We start from the raw sequence: 22035 nt of genomic DNA on the forward strand, positions 1-22035 counted from the left end.
ACCACTATATCTCATCTTGTATGATGATATTTCTCCACTCTTAACAGTTTAATTTTAGAATTAAACTCCGAGGAAAATGCAAAACGGAAAGTCCCGAATCCAATGGCAAAATCAAATGACTTGGTACAGACATTTTCAAATGTAGAAAATGGTGGATTGAACCTGGTTTTATAACGCCAAACCTCTCACTTGTATGACAGTCGCATCAAATTCCATTATATTTACAACGATGTGTCGTATCACACCTGATGCAATGGTGGAATCTCTCTCTCTCTTTAGATATACATTTACCTAGTATAGTAATCGGAGGAGCGACAAGACGCTGAAGTGCGATGGTCACGCTGATGTGCAATGGTCACACTTTAAGAGTGATAGCTTACGTTCGCTGATGTACGGTGTTAGACTTTATGGCTAGTTTAAAATCTTCGTGTGTTCAAATATTATGAAAAGTACATTTTTAAATAGTAAATTGTAAATACATAAATTTGCATTCTTTATTGTCTATGTTTGTCATCAGTTACAGTTGCATACTAAATAAGAGATTGTCCTCTTAGATTCTTTGTATGTGAACATAATTCTGTGTTAACATGTTTTCTGAACTTAGGTCCCCTTGTTTGTATCACGTTTCTCGTTATAATATAGTACGGAGAGTATGTGTGCGGACTCGTACGCAATAAAAAAAATGACATGGTCTTCGTACGGTAGATTTCGAAATAAAAATCTGCTCCAAACGGCAAATCACTCCCCGTTTAGCGAAGTATTAAAAGTTTGTCATTTATTAATTCAAAAAGCCGAAAAAACTACTTCTAACAAACAAATTCCATTCTACATTGACACAAAAAGCATTGAAAATATAGTGTATGTAGTCCATCGCACTTCAGTGTTACTACCATTGCAGTTCGGCGAGGCTATCAACAAGATACTTTATAGCACCGCGGGTAAATTATCACGTTGTGATTGATTTAAAGCCGTCACATAATATAGAGTTGGACCTACTCTCTTTATGTTGGCTTGAAATCCCCTTTACAAAAAGACTGGATCTGCTCCTGATGTGTACATATAGATTTTCTAGCGAAAAGCTATTAAAAAGCAACTACCAATAGATCAAAGATACTAGGGCTAGTTTAAATATATATGACTGAACCAGTGACAACTCTATAACAGATTTATCTATCGGAGGACATAGGTAGCACATTCTTCTCAGGTATTATCACGTTTTTTAAATTTACATCGTCCTGAACATGCATGAAATAATTGCCGCTGGACATTTCGGAACTAATAATTAATGAATTCATGACGAAGTAGATCAACTTTTTTTAATTTTCTAACTAATGTATAATGAACAATATATTTGTTACTCATTATTTAAATGACAGAAACTTGTTAAAAGCATTTTTTAGATCCAAAGATTAAATAGTAGGATATTTAAAAATCAAATGTGAAAAATAATTACAAACTATTTAATTTAATTTGGAACACAAACTACCAATATCATTATGACCCCTTCTGCAGGCACGCGAATCACAAACTTTTCAAACTGCAATAGTATCAAAAAAGCAAAGATCATAATGAATAATAGAGAACTTCGTGCAAAGCTTCATTTTTTGTTGTTTCATTGGAAAAAGTCCTTTCCCCTTGTAATCTCATATTTTTCAATTCGATGCCTGATAAATAGAGGATTATTGCATGCAATGCTAGCAATGATTTCCTTCAAACAAGTTTATAAATTAAGATCATATTGGTTTAAACAAATATAAATATGAACCAATTCAAGTACACCTTCTAGGGTGTGGCGCTCGACGTTTTTTTTTGGTAATTGAAAGATTGTTTAGGACTTTTTGTAAACAATAAACGCTAGCACATCATAGTGAAACAAGTCAGTAATCTATGTTTAAAAAATTTTATTACAAAAATTTCTGTATTAAAGTCTGTGGATTTTCTATAAAATCTTGATTTTATTTGCCGCAAAATCCCCCTTTCCTATTAAATACGATGAAATATTAAACTAGAGGCTCTTTTAGAGCCTGAGCCGCTCACCTTGGTCTATGTGCATATCAAACAAAGGAAACAGATGGATTCATGACAAAATTGTGTTTTGGTGATGGTGATGTGTTTGTAGATCTTACTTTACTGAACATTCTTGTTACTTCCAATAATCTTTATCTATAATAAACTTAGCTATTTAGCTACAGAAGAAACTTTTTGTAAAAAAAATAACAAATTAATAAAAACTGTTAAGAATTGATTATAAAGGGCAATAACTCCTTAAGGGGTCAACTGACCATTTTGGTCATGTTGACTTATTAGTAGATCTTACTTTGCTGAACATTATTGCTTTTTACGGCAAAATTTCTTAAAAAATTACCAATTGGGGGGGCAGCAACCTAACAAACGGTTGTCCCATTCATCTGAAAATTTCAGGGCAGATATATGTTGACTTGATAAACGAATTAACCGCTCGTCAGATTTGCTGTAAATGCTATGGTTTCAGAGATAAAAGCCAAAATCTACATTTTACCCCTATGTTCTATTTTTAGCCAATGGCGGCCATCTTGATTGGGTGGCTGGATCATCGCACACATTTTTAAAACCAGATGCCCTAATAATGATTGGGGCTAAGTTTGGTTAAATTTGGCCCAGTAGTTTCAGAGGAAAAGATTTTTGTAAAAGAATACAAAAAATTACGAAAAATTGTTAAAAAATTACTATAAAGGGCAATAACTCCTTTAGGGGTCCGCTGACCATTTTGTCATGTTGACTTATTTGTAAATCTTACTTTGCTGAACATTATTGCTGTTTACAGTTAATCTCTATCTATAATAATAATCCAAATAATAACCAAAAACGGCAAAATTTCACTTCAGGTGCAGCAACTCAACAACCGGTTGTCCGATTCATCTGAAAATTTCAGGACAGATAGATCTCGACTTGATAAACAATTTTAGCCTTATGTCAGATTTGGTCTAAATGCTTTGGTTTCAGAGTTATAAGCCAAAATCTACATTTTATCCCTATGTTCTATTTTTAGCCATGGCGGCCATCTTGGTTGGTTGGTCGGGTCACCGGACACATTTTAAACTAGATACCCCAATGATGATTGTGCCAAGTTTGGTTAAATTTGGCACAGTAGTTTCTGAGGAGAAGATTTTTGTAAAAGTTAACGACGACGGACGACGGACACCAAGTGATGAGAAAAGCTCACTTGGCCCTTTGGGCCAGGTGAGCTAAAAATGAAACTTTGACTGGGTATATGCTCAAAACGAGCCATGTCCATATTCATTATCTTTGCTGTTTTGATACTATTGCAGTTTGAAAAGTTCGTAATTCACATTGCTACAGAAGGGTTCAAAAATTTTAAGCGAACATCAAAGACGCTGGTACAATTTTAAAATTGACATACACGACGCAAAGACTGCAAAGATTTGCCAAAATAAAAATAGTAATTTGCGATATGAACTGGCACAACTCTAAAATTCCAAAGGTGACGACAGTTAAGATGCTTCAACAACTGCTTGGAAAAATTCCCAATAATCAGCCCTGACCGATCTAAGTTGGTATAATATTTCAAAATTTGACAACGGTAGATCAATTGCAACAGAGACTGCGTATTTGAACATCCCAAATAAATAGCAGTTTTATAATAATTAGAAAATTTATTAAGGTAAAATAATTGAACGCGGTTGCGTACTTGTACATCCATCTCAATTGAATAAACCCTATAATTTAAACTGGTATAGCTGCAATAATCCGTAAAACTGTAAGTCCTGAACGGAAGCTAGAGAAAAATTAACATATTATGTTCCATTTAATGATGTCTCACGAACTACTTGTAGTAATTTTAACTAACGAATTTATTTAATTTTTAATATTCACAATTTTTGTACCTTAGTAGCAGTTATTTTTTCATATATCTATGGGAGATTTGATGGACATTGCATGATATTGTACTCTGTTTTCCCCAATACATCCTTGGTTCAGACATAGGGATGTGTATTTGAAACATATATTGATGAAACAGTATCTCGTATATTCAGTTCGATCTAGTAACCTCGTTCAGACCAAATGGAGTGTACATGATACACTAGCTTGGTCAATATACTAATATATATAGGAAGATATGACATGAGTGTCAATAAGACAACTCTCCATCCAATTAACAATTTATAAAAGTAAACCATTATAGGTCAATGTACGGCCTTCAACACGGAGCTTTGGTTCCAGCCGAACAGCAAGCTATAAAGGGCCCCCAAAATTACTAGTGTAAAACCATTTAAAATACTTGTTATATTATGGTGCTTGGATGTATAAATACTCATCCACGCTTGCTATTTTTACAAATTGTGGCTTGGATGGAGAGTTGTCTCATTGAAAATAATAGACAATACTTTATTAATAAACCTCAGACACATAGGTGTACCAGAGGACATCATATATACACGTATACACATTTTTATATGACACCCATATCATATCTTCTTATATCTATATGTATACAAATACTTGCCACTACGATGTTAGAACAAAGAAACAGTTCAAAGATAACAAAAGATTTCTACTTGCTAGGGAATACCTGAGCATGCTCTAGTAATAGTTTGGAAAGGCGATGACACAATAACTAACGATACAACTACATGTTGACGAATTTTAAAAATTGAAATGACCTTTTTCATAAAAACTCAACATACATACATCAAAGACGGCAATATTATTTCGAGTTATACTATTCAATGCGGGTCAACCATGAAATTTGATGTAATGTCTCCCAATGCAATCCTTGTACATTTGAAAACATTTCACCATGTACTTTTAGAAGAGAGGTATTTCTTTGTATCGGACAACTCGAAATCAGTGACCTCTGGTGACCACACTTTTTGATCAGACAGAACCGAATTACGATTATAATTTGTAAAGGTCCCTCAATAATTTGATCTTGTTAATAAAATTAGCCCTTATAAATTTGATGTATCAGACACTGTTATCGGGTTTTACCTTCACTACTAGGGTCAATCAAACCTACATATTTTAAGTTCATGGATGTAAAAATAATTAGAAACGTTAGATTCTATATATGTATGACAAAAAAGGGAGCTACAAAGAATAGCCAATCTAAGGTCAAGTGCCAATTGTTAAAATAGACTAGGACATTTCAGAGAAAAGGATAAACTGAATATGATTGTTAAAGGGTTTCAAAGGGAACTATGTGCCACCAATGCCACTTTTTGTAATGCCAAATCCTATTGAATGATGAGAATTTGAATAGACCGTCTTTACGCTGTCAATTCTGTAAAGTTTTAAAATTTTCACAAACAGTGGTGAAATTAAGAGACGTTTTTATTCGATTTATAGTTTTGAATACACATTTTTTTCTGTTGAGCTGAGTTATTTTATAGCTTGGACAAAATTAGGAATGTCCGTAGAAGACATTAAATATATCATTCTGCCAAGTATTGTTGGAATAGGATCTGTAATTTCAGTGGAGGAAATCAAAATACAGACGGACATGAAATAATGACAACAGCTGACATTGTCTATTCTTTGAATACAATTCGTATTAACGATATGTTGAAAATACCACATGTTAAAAAAATGTATACTCGAAATACAAAAACACTTTTTTGATGAGGGGGTCGAAGGTCCTGATCCCGAAATCCCGGGCTTAAAAAATGGAATCCCGAGGTCCCGAAATTCGAAAAAAAAAATATTCCCGAGCTTTTACACCCGATTGTCACGTTAAAGGTCTGACCCTCCTCTTATCTTTGATACGCACTTTAATTTTCAAAAAAATTATACTCTCATAAATCAAAATCAAACATACAGTTAACGTTAGGTTTACTTGTGTGAAATCAGATAATTCGTTTGTTTAATCTACCACTACAACCATTTCTGTCAAAATGAAAAATCAAAATTTACATTGTTAGTACTTCACCTGTTTTATATATACTTCTACTACAACCATATTAAGTCAATATGAAAAAAAAACAAATCCATATTACCAGAAAAGTGCCAGAAATGACAAATATAAAACAACTAGAAAACTAAAGACATGATTTATGTACAAAGAATACACAAAAATTCAAATATGATCTACAGCAACAAACGACAGCCACTGAATTGCATGCTCCTGACTTGGAACAGGCACATACATAATATGGCGAGGTCTAACTAGTTTAAAAGCCGTCTATCCTCCTTTAATTACGCTGGACAGTGGTGTAACAGTGCAACATAATCTGAATAAACTATAGAAATCAGCTGAAAAGGGCGTTACTCATCAGATCGACACCAAGATGGAATACATATAAAAAAAACCCAAAGAACAGTCATGGGAGGTACTTATACATCTACACAACAAAGGAGACACAACGTACAGATCTGAGAGTAATCACAGTAACTGACAGCTAGTTCAAAGAAGCCTATAACAACTAAAAAAATATCATGCAACTCAGACTAAAATATTAATTAGAATATACATCCAACATTCAATGAATTAAGTGTAAAAAAACTCATTATAGATACCAGGATAAAATTTTGTATTAACGCCAGACGCATGTTTCGTCTACAGAAGACTCACCAGTGATGCTCGAATCCAAAAAAAATTAAAAGGCCAAAATAAAGTACGAGATTGAAGAGCATTTTTAAACACCCCGTTATTCTCTATACTGAATTCGTTCATATTTTTGTCTATTCTGTATTTTTATTGGCCCTTTAATGATCTTTGACAATAGGTATTCTCTATTGCCCTTAAACCCCATCTAGAACTTCCAGTATGTTTTGCTTAGGATTTATAATTTTGGGAAAAAATATACATTGCAAAGAATTATGACCTATTGCACAAAATATACCAATTGTTTGTTTATTTCAACAATAAGGAAAACACAATCTATAGTAATTTATATTCAATATACGTGGGTCGTTAATGTTAAATATGTTACATGCGTTTAATAACGGTGTGTGCATTATGTCAATTCACATGAAAGTATATGTATACACTTATATTGACTATTTGTAACAAATTAAATAAGGTAAGAACATACTTCGTAGAATTAATCTTGTAGAACTTGTTTCTTTTCGAGAGATTATTTGTCAGACTCAGAAAGGTGACACATTTCGATAGAATATTTTTCCATTTGATGATTTGAGCTTTTCCTTCTCGTTTCTTGTAGTGCATTTACATATTTTCTTTTGCGAAAATTTATTTAGTTTTTCGAAGCGATTAATTAGATTGTGGTGAAACCTTGTTTTCAATTCCCATGTGTATGGCATTTTTTTTATAGTTGTGTTGTATGGACAATATGGGTGACCAACCAAACTGCATCGAATAAAACACATAAATAGTTCAATTGTTTATTTCAGATGCCAAAGTTTTTGATTTCATTCGTGAAAAGTAAGCAGTACCAATTTTGAAGCCCGCTGGAAAACATGTGTAGGAAACTTCGTAAACTTTCAATGGCGCTATTTAAGACTATAACTGTACTTTCTATCATCTGCATTCTTGTAAATCTGTCTTCCAATTCTAGTCAACAATCAAAACTTGTGACATCAGTTGACAAGGAGTCTTATGCAAGAGTGTACGCTGATAACATTATGGTTAACTCAAATCTTTCTCATATGGTGTCAATAGCAAATACGAGTTCAGCTGTAGTTAAGAACAATACAACAAAAGTTCTTGTTGAAAATAATGCTACACAAGTTGCAGTTATAAACAATACTACAAAAAGTACTCCAATTTACGAGTATTCGTTTTCATACCTTCATGTTCCTGTGAACGTGTGTAAATCAAATGGTGCTAAGTTTGATCCTTTCTTGCTATTTGTGGTAAAATCTGATGTTAACCATATCGCCCATCGAGCAGCAATACGGAATACTTGGGGAAATACGTCTAACCCAGGAATAAAACTGGTTTTCCTTGCAGGATATTCACCGTTAATGAAACCATTTATACAAATGGAAACTAACTTGTATAAGGACATTATACAGCAGAACTTTGTAGACGCTTACAAGAATAATACGTTGAAAACGATAATGGGTTTTTCATGGGTTGCTTCCCATTGCAGTGGTGCAAAGTATATCTTTTTTGTAGATGACGACTACATTGTGAATACCAAATACATTTGGGATCATTTAAATAGATTGTATAGGGCTAAAAAGCGCAGTGTGTTCTTGGGACACGTCTGGAAAAAAGCAAAACCTTTTAGAAATGCTAAATCTAAATGGTTTATTCCAAAAGGTGATTTTAAGGACGATTTTTTGCCACCATACGCCAGTGGTGGATCCTTAGTATTGACCGTTGATGTCATTAAGAAACTATTGACTCAGTTCAAAGTTATGAAGCCAATGTTTATAGATGACGTATACATAGGTCTTGCATGTAAAGAGTTAAAGATTTCTCTTACTCAGGAAACGAGATTTTGGCGTTATTATCTACCAGGCAGAATGAACCATTTATTTTCATCACATGGATTCAGATCTCCAATGCAATTAATTGAAGACTGGAAAAAATACCATATTCAATATGATATGGTAGTTTAAAATACCTGCTTGTTTTCCTACTTTGTAATGTAAAATATTTGCACATAATATTAGTTAATCATATCAAAAGAGATGAATATGTGCAGTGTTGCAAAAAGGAAATGCTCTCTTACAAAATTGTAAAACTTTCTGATAAATAACAATATTAGATTTTGTATTTTCTAAGCAATATATTCTTGAAAATTAAAATCAAAAATGAAATATGCCAATATCCTTTTTTATCTGCTATATTTTCTTAACATCATTTTGTTTAAGAATATGAAATAAAGTTAAATATATGTAGTAAGTAAAATACAAAACGTTATGATTGTTGTTCGGTTGTATGAATGGAGTATATTTTATTGATAAGTTTACGCAGATTGAATGAACTAGTAATGTTCATGCACTGTTACGTGACATCATTGCCTACTATTTTCGAAAATCAAGGTCAGGCAATGATATTGCAAAATAGAAGGCAGTAAGTTGAAGGAGACGGGCCTTAAATACCGACCGGCATGAAGAGGATAGATGAGGTGGGGGTGAAATTGAAGGAGAAAGTGTACACTTTGCCGTTATTTATTTTATATAGCACTTGCACTTTTAATCATTTTTCATTTGCCTAGCTAACAAAGTGTTTTACTTGTTGCCGTTTCTTGCTTCTGTATACTGAATTTTAAAAAACCCGCACAAGACCAATCGCAATATAAGTATATATTAGTACTCAACTTGAATTTATCTTTCATACAAAAAAAAAGTATTTCCCAGACGCCTTATATATAGTGTCTTTTCAGGGTTTCTAAACCTATATTTATCCATGTCCTAAGTGGGATTACAAAATATGTCGCAATTTAGGGTATATTTACTGATTCTTTAATTGTATCTCAAACTCTCTCGTCAACACTATTGATTCTAACATAAAAAGTATAGATTGTTGCTTGTCTTCTTCATTCAGGAGGTTTTGTTGTTCTTGGTGTATAAAGTTACGTTACGATTCAAAGATTTCTCCTATTTAGCTCATCTGGCGGCCTGAAGGGCCAAGTGAGCTATTCTTATCACTTGGCGTCCGTCGTCGTCGTTAACTTTTTATATTTTGATCTTCTTTTAAAGAACCACTGAATGGAATGAAACCAAACATAGCATGAATGTTCCTTATGAGGTTCTAATCAAGTGCTGTTACTTTGAAGCCAATCTATTATCTAAGATGGCCTCTAGCGGGGGACTTAAGTTTAACATACGACCCTAGGGGAAATACATACAAATGTCTTCTTTTAGAGAACCACCGAATGAAACAAACCAAAGATAGCATGAATGTTCCTTGTGATGTGCTGACCAAGTGTTGTTACTTTGAAACCAATCCATCATCCAAGATGGCCACCAGAGGGGGACATAGTTGAACATATGACCCTACGAGATGCATACAATTGTCTTCTTATAGAGAACCAATGTATGGAATAAAACCAAACATAGCATTAATGTTTCTTGAAATGAACCAATCATGACATACATATTCCTTATGATGTAGTGATGAAGGGTTGCTACTTTGTACGTGATTTACTGTTCAAGATGGCCACCAGTATTTATTATTAAATTATGGGGCCAATATTTAATAATTATTTAGATATCTGTCATGATTTTTATATTTTTCTTATATATGATTTCAAAACCCCAAGTAGAGTCAGATGAGCGACACATGCCTTCGAGAGCCTCAAATTTATATTCCTTTGTGGCAAACTTATTTTATTATTAGTACCTATTACAAGTAAATATTTGCAAAATGCCAAGTCTAGATTCAAATATCTATTTAAGGGAGAGAAAAATCTTACTTAATTTAAAACAAGTTCTCTGAAACTGACTTTTTTCATTAGTTGCTAGTTGCTTTGAACCAGCTGTCAGTAACTGTGAGTACTCTCAGATCTGTACATTTTGTTGTCGGGATGTACAAGTACCCGTTCACGTCTTCATTGTCTTTTTAAAAATATACTTTTATTTGTATGGATCTAATGAGTAAAGCCTTTTTCAAACGAGTTTCAATTTTTTTCTTATGTTGTACATTTACAACACTGTGCAAGGTAAGGGGAAGGATTGAGCGCCCACAAACATATTTAACCCCGTTACATTCTTAGGTGCATATCGATCCCAAGCCAGTAGCCAGTAGGTCCGAGACCAAAGTTATTTCGTAGTGCATTTCTGTACGAAAATAAATGAAAATAAAAAAAATCCAACCTGCTCTTTCTCAGTAACATTCAGATGTGCCGGCAATGTACCTATACAAACAAGGTAAATCCTCCTATTTGTTGTTCAATGTAATGTTTATTGAAAATATTAAGGACGTAGGATTCGCTTAAAACGCATCCTTGTCAGATGATATATTTTTTGTATGTGGGATAGCCTGAGGGCTCATTTATTCCTAATCCTTTTACAAGACAATCGTAGTAGTGCAATTTACATACAACATACTTATCGTAAAGATATAATAGACATTTTCACAGACTCTTTATATCAGAACACAGACTTTGGTAAATTTATGAATGCGACGTTTTATCAGCGACCTAATTGTTTTGATCAATTCTGACAAACTGCCCAGTTCAACTTCTTCTTGTTACGCCCATGCTCTAGCGTAGTCTTCAATGGAATCCATAATTATTTTGACGTTATGGTTCTAATTGATGTGTTTGGCTTCTGTAAACTTACTTCCAGGCTCCTTTATTCTAACAGGGTGATCTGAGCCGGATCACCCCAGTTTGAGTTTCTTTGTTATGCATGCTTTCCTTTGTTCTGTAACATTTTGGCGGGAATGTCAAATCCACTATAAAACTTATAATTAATTATACGGAAAAGACTATCTATCAAAATTCATGTATACAAAAATCCAGTGTATATGCTGGGATTCGAACTCAAGATTTTTAGCATATCAAGCCACGACACATACAACTACACCAGGACGACTGGATACGAACTAACAGTAATTTAACATACTTAAAGGAAGCAAGATCTTTTTATAAGCAGAGCGAGTTGGCAGACCTTTATTCAGAAGAGTTTAACCTTTTTCGTTAATAAGTGAGTTGTCAGACTGATTGTTCAATTTGATTTTACACTTTTTCAAAAGAGGGGCGAGTCGGTAAACAAGAGTGGGGCGATTTTTTTATAAAGTTGCGATATAGTGTGGGCCGATTGGCAAGTGAGTCGAGTTTACATTGTTTGATATCTACTCATCGTGTTCGGGGGTCATAAAGGGTATACATCATATAGTAATATATAAAGTATATTATAATGGTTGTGTGGCGTTCTAAACTAGATCTTATGAATTGTAAATGGTTTTTCGTCTAATCTAAAACAGCTGGGATGTAAAATAGTTATCCCACTCGGACTTGGTGTGTCAGTGTTAGATCACCCTCTGACCTCCGGGAAAACTATTAATTAGGATTAGGACCATTACATCCCAGCTCCTTTGTTTTAACACGGGTGATCTGAGCCGGATCACCCCTGCCAGATCACCCCAGTTTGAGTTTCTTTGTTATGCATGCTTTCCTTTGTTCTGTAACATTTTGGAGGGAATGTCAAATCCACTATAAAACTTATAATTAAATATACAATTATACAGACGTTAAGCACGTTATTGCGTCAATGCATTGAAATGCGACAGAGCAATTTGATAAATAGCTTTTCTATGAAATCTAAATAGTTCAGCTTTATGAAATTTATATCCAAAGATTAGGCAGGTATTACTGTTTCCAAAAATATAAAAAAATATTCTTTAACTTTTCATAATAGTTTCAAATAATGATACAAAACGTCAAAAATATGCGTGTCAGACGTAACAAATTATTCGCAAAATAACTTTTGCGGGAATTTTTGTGGTCTAACAAAGAGTTTCAAATCCGCGAAAATTCGTATGAATGATAAACGTCATATATAATTTATTATGGCATTGCTGTTTTTTGTGTTGATGGAACGGTCAAAGCTGATTTTTTCAAAAATGAATAATCCTCGCCTTGGTCAGGTTTCGGAAAATGGTAAGTTATCAAAAGTTATCGCTTTTTAAAATATCAGATGATATAGAATTTTGTTTTCATAAATTATTCCTACAAAAGTGCTTAGATAGACCATTTCAAATCCGGAATTTTACAGCACTCGCACCACAAATAAAAACGCATTGGCTTCGGGAAAATGTCTTGCAAGATTGTCCAATGTCGAATTTCGCCGCTTTTTACCAAAACACTGTCAGTTTCAACGTCATTATTTAAAATATTCTATTTGTAGCATACCAAATAGTGCTTTTGCGTAAATGTGCTTTCACCCCACAATACGATAACATACTTTTTTATAAGCTGTTAAGTCGAAATGACTTCGTTTTTTAACAAATCAAATGTCTTGCAAGTTTGTCCACTGAACAATTTTCTTACGTTTTGAACGTTTTCGATTCGGGACGCTATACATATATGTATTTTAAAATTATTTCTAAAAGTTTGTTCTTTGTTTTGGTGTTAAACTCCACTACATCATGTACATGTTTAAACGTCATTTGTTGTATTTTATTGACCTGTCATCATAGGTAGGAGAAGCCGGACATCAGGCGACCTTAAGTTAAAATATTTGCAATAACTGTCGATTATGATCGGAGTCGAACAAATCTCGCCACGAGCTTATCTTAAAACCGCCGCAGGCTTTTTATCACTTTATATGAACTCATTAGGCCAATCACCCTCCTTGGACATCGAAATTGAAAGCAGTTCGTATTATCATATGATATATGAACGATATTTCATTGTTTTTAAATAACAAGTACGGTTCGATTTCATGTTTTAAGATCAGAGGACAAAACAAAATAACCAAATTACAAATTTCGAAAATAGATAGAATCATAGAAACCACGATAAGAACAGACTGTAATATATAATAGTAGTTATAATCAAATAGAAAATAAATAATTATCTAAAATAAAAAAAAAAATAAAAAAACATATGGTAATTTGTCAATAAATAGGTAAAATATTTCAGATGACTGGGGTTGTTTATTTAACCAAGATTCTAAAGTTGTGAAAGGGCTATATTAAGAGAGAATAAAAGATCAACCGTTTATTTTCAAACTTGTGAAGCGTAGAACTGCGATTTGCTATTCATCTGCAATACGGTTCATTTGTGCTGAAATTGAAGGAAGCAGTAAAATTGTTGTACCTAAGGAGTTACACCTCGATATCATACAAAGCTTGTAAACATATCAGAAGAATATAATTATTTTTTCACGCAATCATTCTCTTTCTTGATTTAATTACTCCGTTGTAAACAATAGAAGTCTTTTTCATTAAAATCCTTTCACTTATCATCACACACACCCCTTCCCCCCCAAACAAAAAACCAACAACATTTAAAAAAAGATAAAAGATAACAGCACAAAACACAAAAACTATGTTATTTAAGCAACATGAATTGCTTCCTGCCTTCCCTCTCTTCTTAGATTTAAACGGGTGACCAACGCATTATATAATATACTATAGGCACTATTTTCTCACCCAAATACCTATTTTGTATTGTTTATTTTTGCTTGAGTAACTACCAGTAGGAAATATTTCATACATATTCAAGACTTTGAAGTAACCATATCGATCAAAAATTATTACAAACAAAACGAACAAAGAATACTCGATTACCGACGTAAAACGTCAAATTTTGACGTTACTAATTGGGACGCAATATCGTGCGTAACGTCACAGAAAAGACTATCTATCAAAATTCACGTAGAAAAAATCCAGTGTATATGCTGGGATTCGAACCTCAAGATCTTTAGCATATCAAGCCACGACACAACCACTACACCAGGACGACTGGATACAAACTGTCCGCAATGTAACATACTTAAAGGAAGCAAGATATTTTTATAAGTGGGGCGAGTTGGCAGACCTTTATTCAGTGGGGTTTAAACCCTTTTCGTTAATAAGTGAGTTGTCAGTGATTGTTCAGCTTGATTTTACACTTTTTCAAAAGTGGGGCGAGTCGGTAAACAAGAGCGGGGCGATTTTTTTCATAAAGTTGCGATATAGATTGGGCCGATTGGCCAGTGGGGCGAGTTGACATTGTTTGATATCTACTCATCGTGTTCGGGGGTAAAAAAAGGGTATTAATCCTATAGTAATGTATAAAGTGTATTATAATGGTTGTGTGGCGTTCTAAACTAGATTTTATGAATTGTAAATGGTTTTTCGTCTAATATAAAACAGCTGGGATGTAAAATAGTTATCCCACTCGGACTTGGTTTGTCAGTGTAAAGGAGGGACGAAAGATACCAAAGGGACAGTCAAACTCATAAATCTAAAACAAACTGACAACGCCATCGGGTTGATCTTACACTGACACACCGTGTCATCGTGGGATAACTATTAATGAAATGTCACCTTTTGGAGATGTTTATAATGAATGATGTTTATATCCTTTGTAATATTATGGCCAGTGGGGCTGAAAATACAAGGCGAGTGGGAACAGTCACATTTCATATGTTATTTAAGGTATTGTTCTAAATCAAAGTCTTGTAATGCTTGCTTATAGTAAAACACCTTATGTGAAATGGTTTGTATGAAACTATAGGAACAGATTGATTTTAGAAAGAGGGTGGAAATTTAGATGTAACTTCCTTGTATATGTTGATAGCATTATACTGACCAGTCTGTATATTGGTGAAAATGTTTTTATGTATCCTTTGTTAATTGCATACTCTTAAAAATATTTTAGAAAATTAACAGGCAGTGAAAAAATAGAAGTTCTAAAATAATGTAAACCTAGCAGAGATGAAGATGTGAAAGAAGGAAATAAAAGCTCCTAGAAGGGGTCTAGATTTAGAAGACTTTTTGTTTTACATAAGGCCGATAATAAAGTTTTTGCCCACACCTACTTAAATGTTATAAAGTCGTTGTATTAGATAAGCTCATTACATTTACACCACTGCAGGCTGAACTTGAAAAATAAAGATTGCGTTTGACATTTCACGATTTTTTCCCCCTATATTTACCTTCCTTCAAAAGAAAAATACTATCAGGTATATTTCAATCCTTCACGAGTTCATTCTCGACTTACTACATCTGCAAAATATTTCACCCTACATTATAAGCTTAAGCGGAACACACATACAATGGCAACGTATCAAATGGGAATATAACCTGATTAAAAAAAAACGAAATTCTAAAGCCAAAACACTCAAATAAAATCCAGAGCATATCAGGCTCAAATACAACCTTAGTATAACGAAAACTTGAAAATGTATATAAATGAGCGTCTCATTACGAACACATCCACTTCGTTTACATGAGGAGTGTGAAAAACTAGTTGAATAAGTAACAATGATCAGCACTTGCTGTGATGCGCTAACTAACTAGCACAATACCTATCTTATTATATAACATTTGTATAAAGTGATTCATGTTGCCTTTCCATCGCATAATTTCGAGCAAACCGACAAAAGATCATGAGAAAACCATACACAAGACAAACTGACAAATCAAATCTCCCAAAGGGACACATACAACCGGTCGTAATTCCCTTAAAACAATATAATAATGGAACTTAGTCCATCAGATTCATCGAAGCCACTTATAACTACAGCTGTTTTCTTCCGTTTTAAATAATTAGACTCAAACCAAAATATGTACATAAATTATAATGTTTTATTATATTATGTATAAACCAAAAGTAAAATCTTGAATATACTAAACTCAAAACTCAAAACAGAAAGTCCTTAATCAAAAAGTAAAAACCAAAAGCTCAAACACAACAACTGTAATATTCCTGACTTTGTACAGGGATTTTCTTAAATTTAAAATGGTGGATTTTACTTTATCATTGTTGATTCATAGCAAATGCTTTTAAATTATCATTAAATTATTAAGTATTTGTGTATATTTTCGTCGAACCTGTATGCATAACAACATGTAATCTTCATATCTGTGCTGACCAAAAGACGACAAATGGAGAATCTTGAAAAATTATACGCAATAAAACAATGGCCGAGAAGGACTTTCCTAATCCATTACTAAATTCTATTGAAATTAGTTTTAAGTTACAGTACATCACTAGAAAAATCACAGTTTATGAGGCCAAAAGTAATATATTACTGGGTTTGAAAATGCTAGAGCCACCATATAAAACTTATAATATATAATAATACATGTCTGGTTTTCTTTTTTAAAGTTTTACTAATTGATTTATTACCTTTGAACACTGGTATAGTACTGTTGCCTTCATTTATATTTAATAAGATGCATAATTTTAATCTGTACTGGAAGAATCGTAGGAAAAGTTCTTATTTGATTTTTTCTTCAAATTATCAAAAAGTCCAGTTAGCAATGAATGCAAAGATCTGTTTTAAAATTTATCATTTGTTTCGATACAAATTGTGTTTTAAAATGATATAAGTAAAATCATGATAGTTATGTGTTATTTGGATGGAGAGTTGGCTCAATGACACTCACACCACATCTTCCTATATTTATTGATGTGTTTGGGCTTTTGAAGTTGCCATTTGATTAGGGACTTTCCGTTTTGGGGTCTCCTTGAATTTTTTTCTTATTCTAATTTTTATAATAGGCTTCGTAAGGGAGGTTATGATGTCGCTAACGCAAAATGTAGTATTTTATTTTGCTAAGTCAATATGTTCCATCTTTAGAAAAGATATATATTTTTCACTGTTTTTTAATATTTAACTCGAAAACAAATTCATGGACCCTTGTTTTTTAAAACGTTATTTGGCTTGATTATGTAGGGAAAAAGTAAAATAACGAAAATACTGAACTCCGAGAAAAATTCAAAACGGAAGTTCCCTAATCAAGTGGAAAACGCAAATGACAAAACATGTCAAACGATTTAATTAGATAGATAAAGAGACAAAAGTACCAAATTTAATATATGCATATGTAAAGAAGATAATCCAAAACAAATGTAAGTTATCACCTTTAAAAAAAAGGTTGGCAGGTATTTCTACCAAAGGTATACACATATCTATAAACCATAAATTTTAAGTACACATAAAAAATGAAGACTACACTTATCTCCCTAAGTAACACATGAAAGTATGTTTATATTATTTATTTTAATTGATCAGGTAAACATACATTTATACATCTTAGGTAACCAAGAAAAAAATATGTTACCCTATGACTACTGTTGTTTAACTTCAGTCAAACAGAAAGTTTCACAACCACACCTTTACCGACTGCAGCTGTATGTAATTATTGACAAACAAAAACTGTACGGTTAGGTGATTTTCAAATATTCACGTCGATCGTTAAAATCAAAGTGATTTGGACCTTGACATTTATATCATATATTTGGATTTCTCTGAGTTAACGAGGTGTTTTCTCAATGATGGACGTATTATTTAGATAACCAGGTTTGTTAATACCTACATTATAAGATGTTGTGTCTGCATTCTATCAAATTCAAACAGATATGTGCTGTATTCAAATTATGGAACTCTTGTATACATTTTAAAACAGTGTTTTTTAATCAAGACTCACAGTTTGAAAAAATCTCTTACATATTATTTCTTTACGAGACTAACATTAACTCATGTCTAAAGACTAAAAGCTAAACTGAATGTTAAATTCCACAGGTAAAATTGAAACCAAAGCTTCTACGTCATAATAATAGAGATACATATAGCTATCATATTCAGCACTACACCAACATACTAACTACTAGCGTTACAGGTGATTACTTTGTGTAAACACCCGGAAATGAGAAATCTAAAGGTCTGTATAATAGAGATATGTATATTCTAGTAGAACAATATTGGGATAAAAATAATAATAAATAAAGGAAGAAAGGACATCAATAATAGTTTTATATTTGACTGTATTGTTTATCCATTTCACCTTGTGGGGCGGGGCGCATTAGGTATAATTTAACCTACTTTTTAAATGTAGATTGATACATAGACTTTTAACGATGAAACATATTACAATAAGGAATATTAGTCTGCACTGTTCTTACCCAAAATAGATAAAAGATGATACCCTACCCCAGCTGGCAGATTTTATCTTCTTTTATTCTTCATTTTACCACTTTTACTTACGGAGTGAACAAAAGACAACCATGTCATGTTTTAAATCAACACAGAAGGAAAGCATTGTGATTTAGAAGGAATTATTAGATTGCCAACTATATTGTTAGTAAATCTGACAGAAAGAAACAGGACAAGTATCAAATCATGAAAAATATAAAGTTCATTCATTTCAATCTCAACATGCTTTGCCTTCTTTTAAGACTTTCCAGATGATGTGGGCAGCATAACAAGATTCTTAAGATGGCATATAACTATCATTCTAAAATCATTCTAAAATCTTTTTGATAATACATTACTCTAAGTTGACTGAGTCTGTTTGTCTCTTTTTTTGTATGTATTTAGTTACAATATGTCCCCTTAAATAATCAATTTACCTTTGTTGTGCTTTTAAGTGTCAGAAAATTAAAACAATGCATAAATAATGAAAAAAACAACAACTGAAATACAAGCATAATCACAGTGTTTGTCTCAAAAAGTTCTCCTATCAATGTAAAGAAATACCTAATGCTAACTTTTATTTAGCTAAATAAGAGGGCCTATTGAACAACTAAAGATTCCTTAACCACTTACTGGTCCCCAAAAATCTTATACTAGTGTCATGATACCACTCAACTACAAATTAATCATTTTTTATCATTAATGTTGGAGGGGGTCTGTTTAGTACTTCTACAAAATGTTATTTCCATCGTTTTAATTGTTCTTTAATTTTTAAAATTACATTGCCAATTTTTATCTTTAACTAGAGCATTTAAGTTGAATCTTCGGTCCCTAAATTGTCTAGTTGTATTGAAGAGAGAGTTTATGTCTCCTTTGCTACAGGCAATATCTGCCTCTTGTGCTAGTTGTTCTTCTCTCAGTAAAGGTAATTTATTTATCTTTTCTGTTGTTTTTGGTGGCATTCAAGACTTTTCTTTGGCTTTTCTCCTTCCTTCGATCTTAACCCATGTATCAAGTGACAATTAGATTTTTAGTTTATATATACTGCATGAATCCTAATGTTTCCCAGCATTGTTTCTCTTGTTTTATATAGATTTGATACACCGTTGGTTGTCCGGTTTGCATGATTTTACACCTGTCATTTTCTTGGTCCTGTATAGCTTACTGTTCGGTGTGAGCCGAGGATCCGTGTTAAAGGCTGTACTTTGAAATATCATGGTTTACTTTTACAAATTGTGACTCAGATTTAGAGTTGTATTATTGGCAATCATTCTACACCTTCTTACTAGTATATCTAATAACGGGTTTTAACACAGTAACTGCAGGTTTATTAAGTTTAGTCTTAAGTCATATAAGCTTTAATGATTTTTAATACATTATCAATATACGAAGAAGGAAATGTGGGATGATTGCCAATGAGACAACTATCCATCAAAGTTCAAATGAAGTAGATGTAAGCAATTACAGGAAACAGTACGAATTTCAACAATGAGAAAATCTTATACCGTAACCGTCTAATAGAAAAGGTCCCTACCCTGAAAAATATGAAGTATTGCAAAATTTACAAATTTACAAAAAGCAAATATGACAGATATGATACAACAAAAATCACTGAACTACAGGATCTAGTAATGGGACGGGCACATAAAGAATGTGGCGGAGTTAAACATGCTTGTAACCGGTAAAACTTGTCCTCTCATCAGAGACATTTGTGTTTCAGCAAACATAAGAACAATAATTCTGAAATTGAGTTATATTCAGCAAGGCAAAAAATATAACATTTCCATTATATGTTTCAGATTCTAACATTTTGGATTGTATCAGTGGATAGATAAACGGCACTAACAGACCCGCTCGAAAACATGTGGAAGAACTTTCGCATACTTTTAAAGGCGCTGTTTATGACTGTTCCTATACTTTTTCTCATCTTTATTCTTGCAACCCTCGTTCTAAATTTTGGTCAACAATCAAAACCTGAAACATCAATTGACGCAGAGACTTATGCGAGAGTGTACACTGATAATAGTACTGTTGATTCAATGGTTTATCAGGTAGTGTCACCAAATATTACTGAGTCAGTTGTTCAAATCAATACTACAAAAGTTCTATCAAAAAACAATACTACCAAAGTTCTTGTTAAAAACAAAACTACAACAGTTGTAGCTACACACAATAACACAAACAGTACTCAAATTTACGAATATTCATTTTCTTACCTATATGTTCCAGTTCAAGTGTGTTCATCAAATGGTACTAAGTCCGACCCCTTCTTGTTATTTGTGGTCAAATCTGATGTTTACAATATGGCCAACCGAATGGCTATACGAAATACTTGGGGAGCTTCATCAAATCCAGGAATAAAGCTGGTTTTTCTCCTTGGATATTTACCGGTGATGAAACCATTTATACAGAAGGAAAGCAACATGTATAAAGACATTATCCAACTGAATTTTATAGACAATTACCATAATAATACAATAAAAACGATAATGGGATTTACATGGGTTGCTACCCATTGTAGAGGTGCAAACTATATCTTCTTTATAGATGACGACTACATTGTGAATACCAAACACATTTGGAATCATTTGCAAAGTTTGTATGTTGCTGAAAAGCGCAGTGTGTTCTTGGGATTTGTCTGGAAAGGTGCAAGACCTCAAAGAAATACTAAATCAAAATGGTACATCTCACGAGATGATTTTAAGGATAATGTTTGGCCACCATACGCTAGTGGTGGTTCCTTAGTATTGACCGTTGATATCATTAATAAACTATTGACTCAGTTCAAATTTATGAAGCCAATGTTTATAGATGACGTATACCTGGGTATTGCATGTAAAAAGTTAAACATTTCTCTAATTCATGAATCAAGATTTAGTGTACGTTATCGACCAGATAAAATGAACCTTTTATTTTCATCACATGGATTCAGATCTCCAATGAAATTAGTTGAAGATTGGAAAAAGTTCCATATTAAATATGATATGGTAATATAGTGTCAACTATCTGTTTGGATGCTGACTTTAATAAAGTGTTATGTAAAATCTTTGCACATAATATTGATTTTTTAACCTATATATTATGCCACTGCTGGATGAGTATTTTTCCCCCGAGGTATCATCAGCTTAGTAGTCTGAACTTTCGTGTTGACATGAATTATCATTGATATGGTCATAATTAAAAATCAACTGTTGCTTTTTAATTTTTGAAAGGCTTTTCTAACTCAGGAATAAATTACCTTAGCAGTATTTGGCAAAACTTTTAGGAATTACTAGTATTGGTCCTCAATGTTCTTCAACTTCGTACTTTATTTGGCCCCTTTTATTTTTTGATTCGAGCGTCACTGAAGAATCTTTTGTAGATTAAACGCGCGTCTGGGGCAAATGTTGAATTTTAATCCTGCTTTCTATGATGAGTTTATTGATTGATTAAGTCAGTATCAATATATTTCATATCTGCAATTTTGTCTTAACAATATGTTTTTGGTGCCCTTGAATGGACATGAATGCGTGACGTTCCTACACTGTTACTTGACATCATTCCCTA

The 22035-nt window shown here is 32.9% G+C and overlaps 1 protein-coding gene across 1 annotated transcript; it reads left to right on the forward strand.

Moving 5' to 3' along the window:
• The first annotated feature begins 6945 nt into the window (after positions 1 to 6945).
• On the forward strand, positions 6946 to 21541 carry LOC139525274 (uncharacterized). Its single transcript, XM_071320476.1, has 3 exons — positions 6946 to 7019; positions 7351 to 8524; positions 20332 to 21541. Exons 2-3 carry the CDS (start codon positions 7417 to 7419, stop codon positions 21483 to 21485), a joined length of 2262 nt encoding a protein of 753 aa, XP_071176577.1. The 5' UTR covers positions 6946 to 7019; positions 7351 to 7416; the 3' UTR covers positions 21486 to 21541.
• The last annotated feature ends 494 nt before the right edge of the window (positions 21542 to 22035 follow it).

The sequence above is a fragment of the Mytilus edulis genome, chromosome 5 (genome assembly GCF_963676685.1).
Source record: "Mytilus edulis chromosome 5, xbMytEdul2.2, whole genome shotgun sequence".
NCBI classification, from domain to species: Eukaryota; Metazoa; Mollusca; class Bivalvia; order Mytilida; family Mytilidae; genus Mytilus; species Mytilus edulis.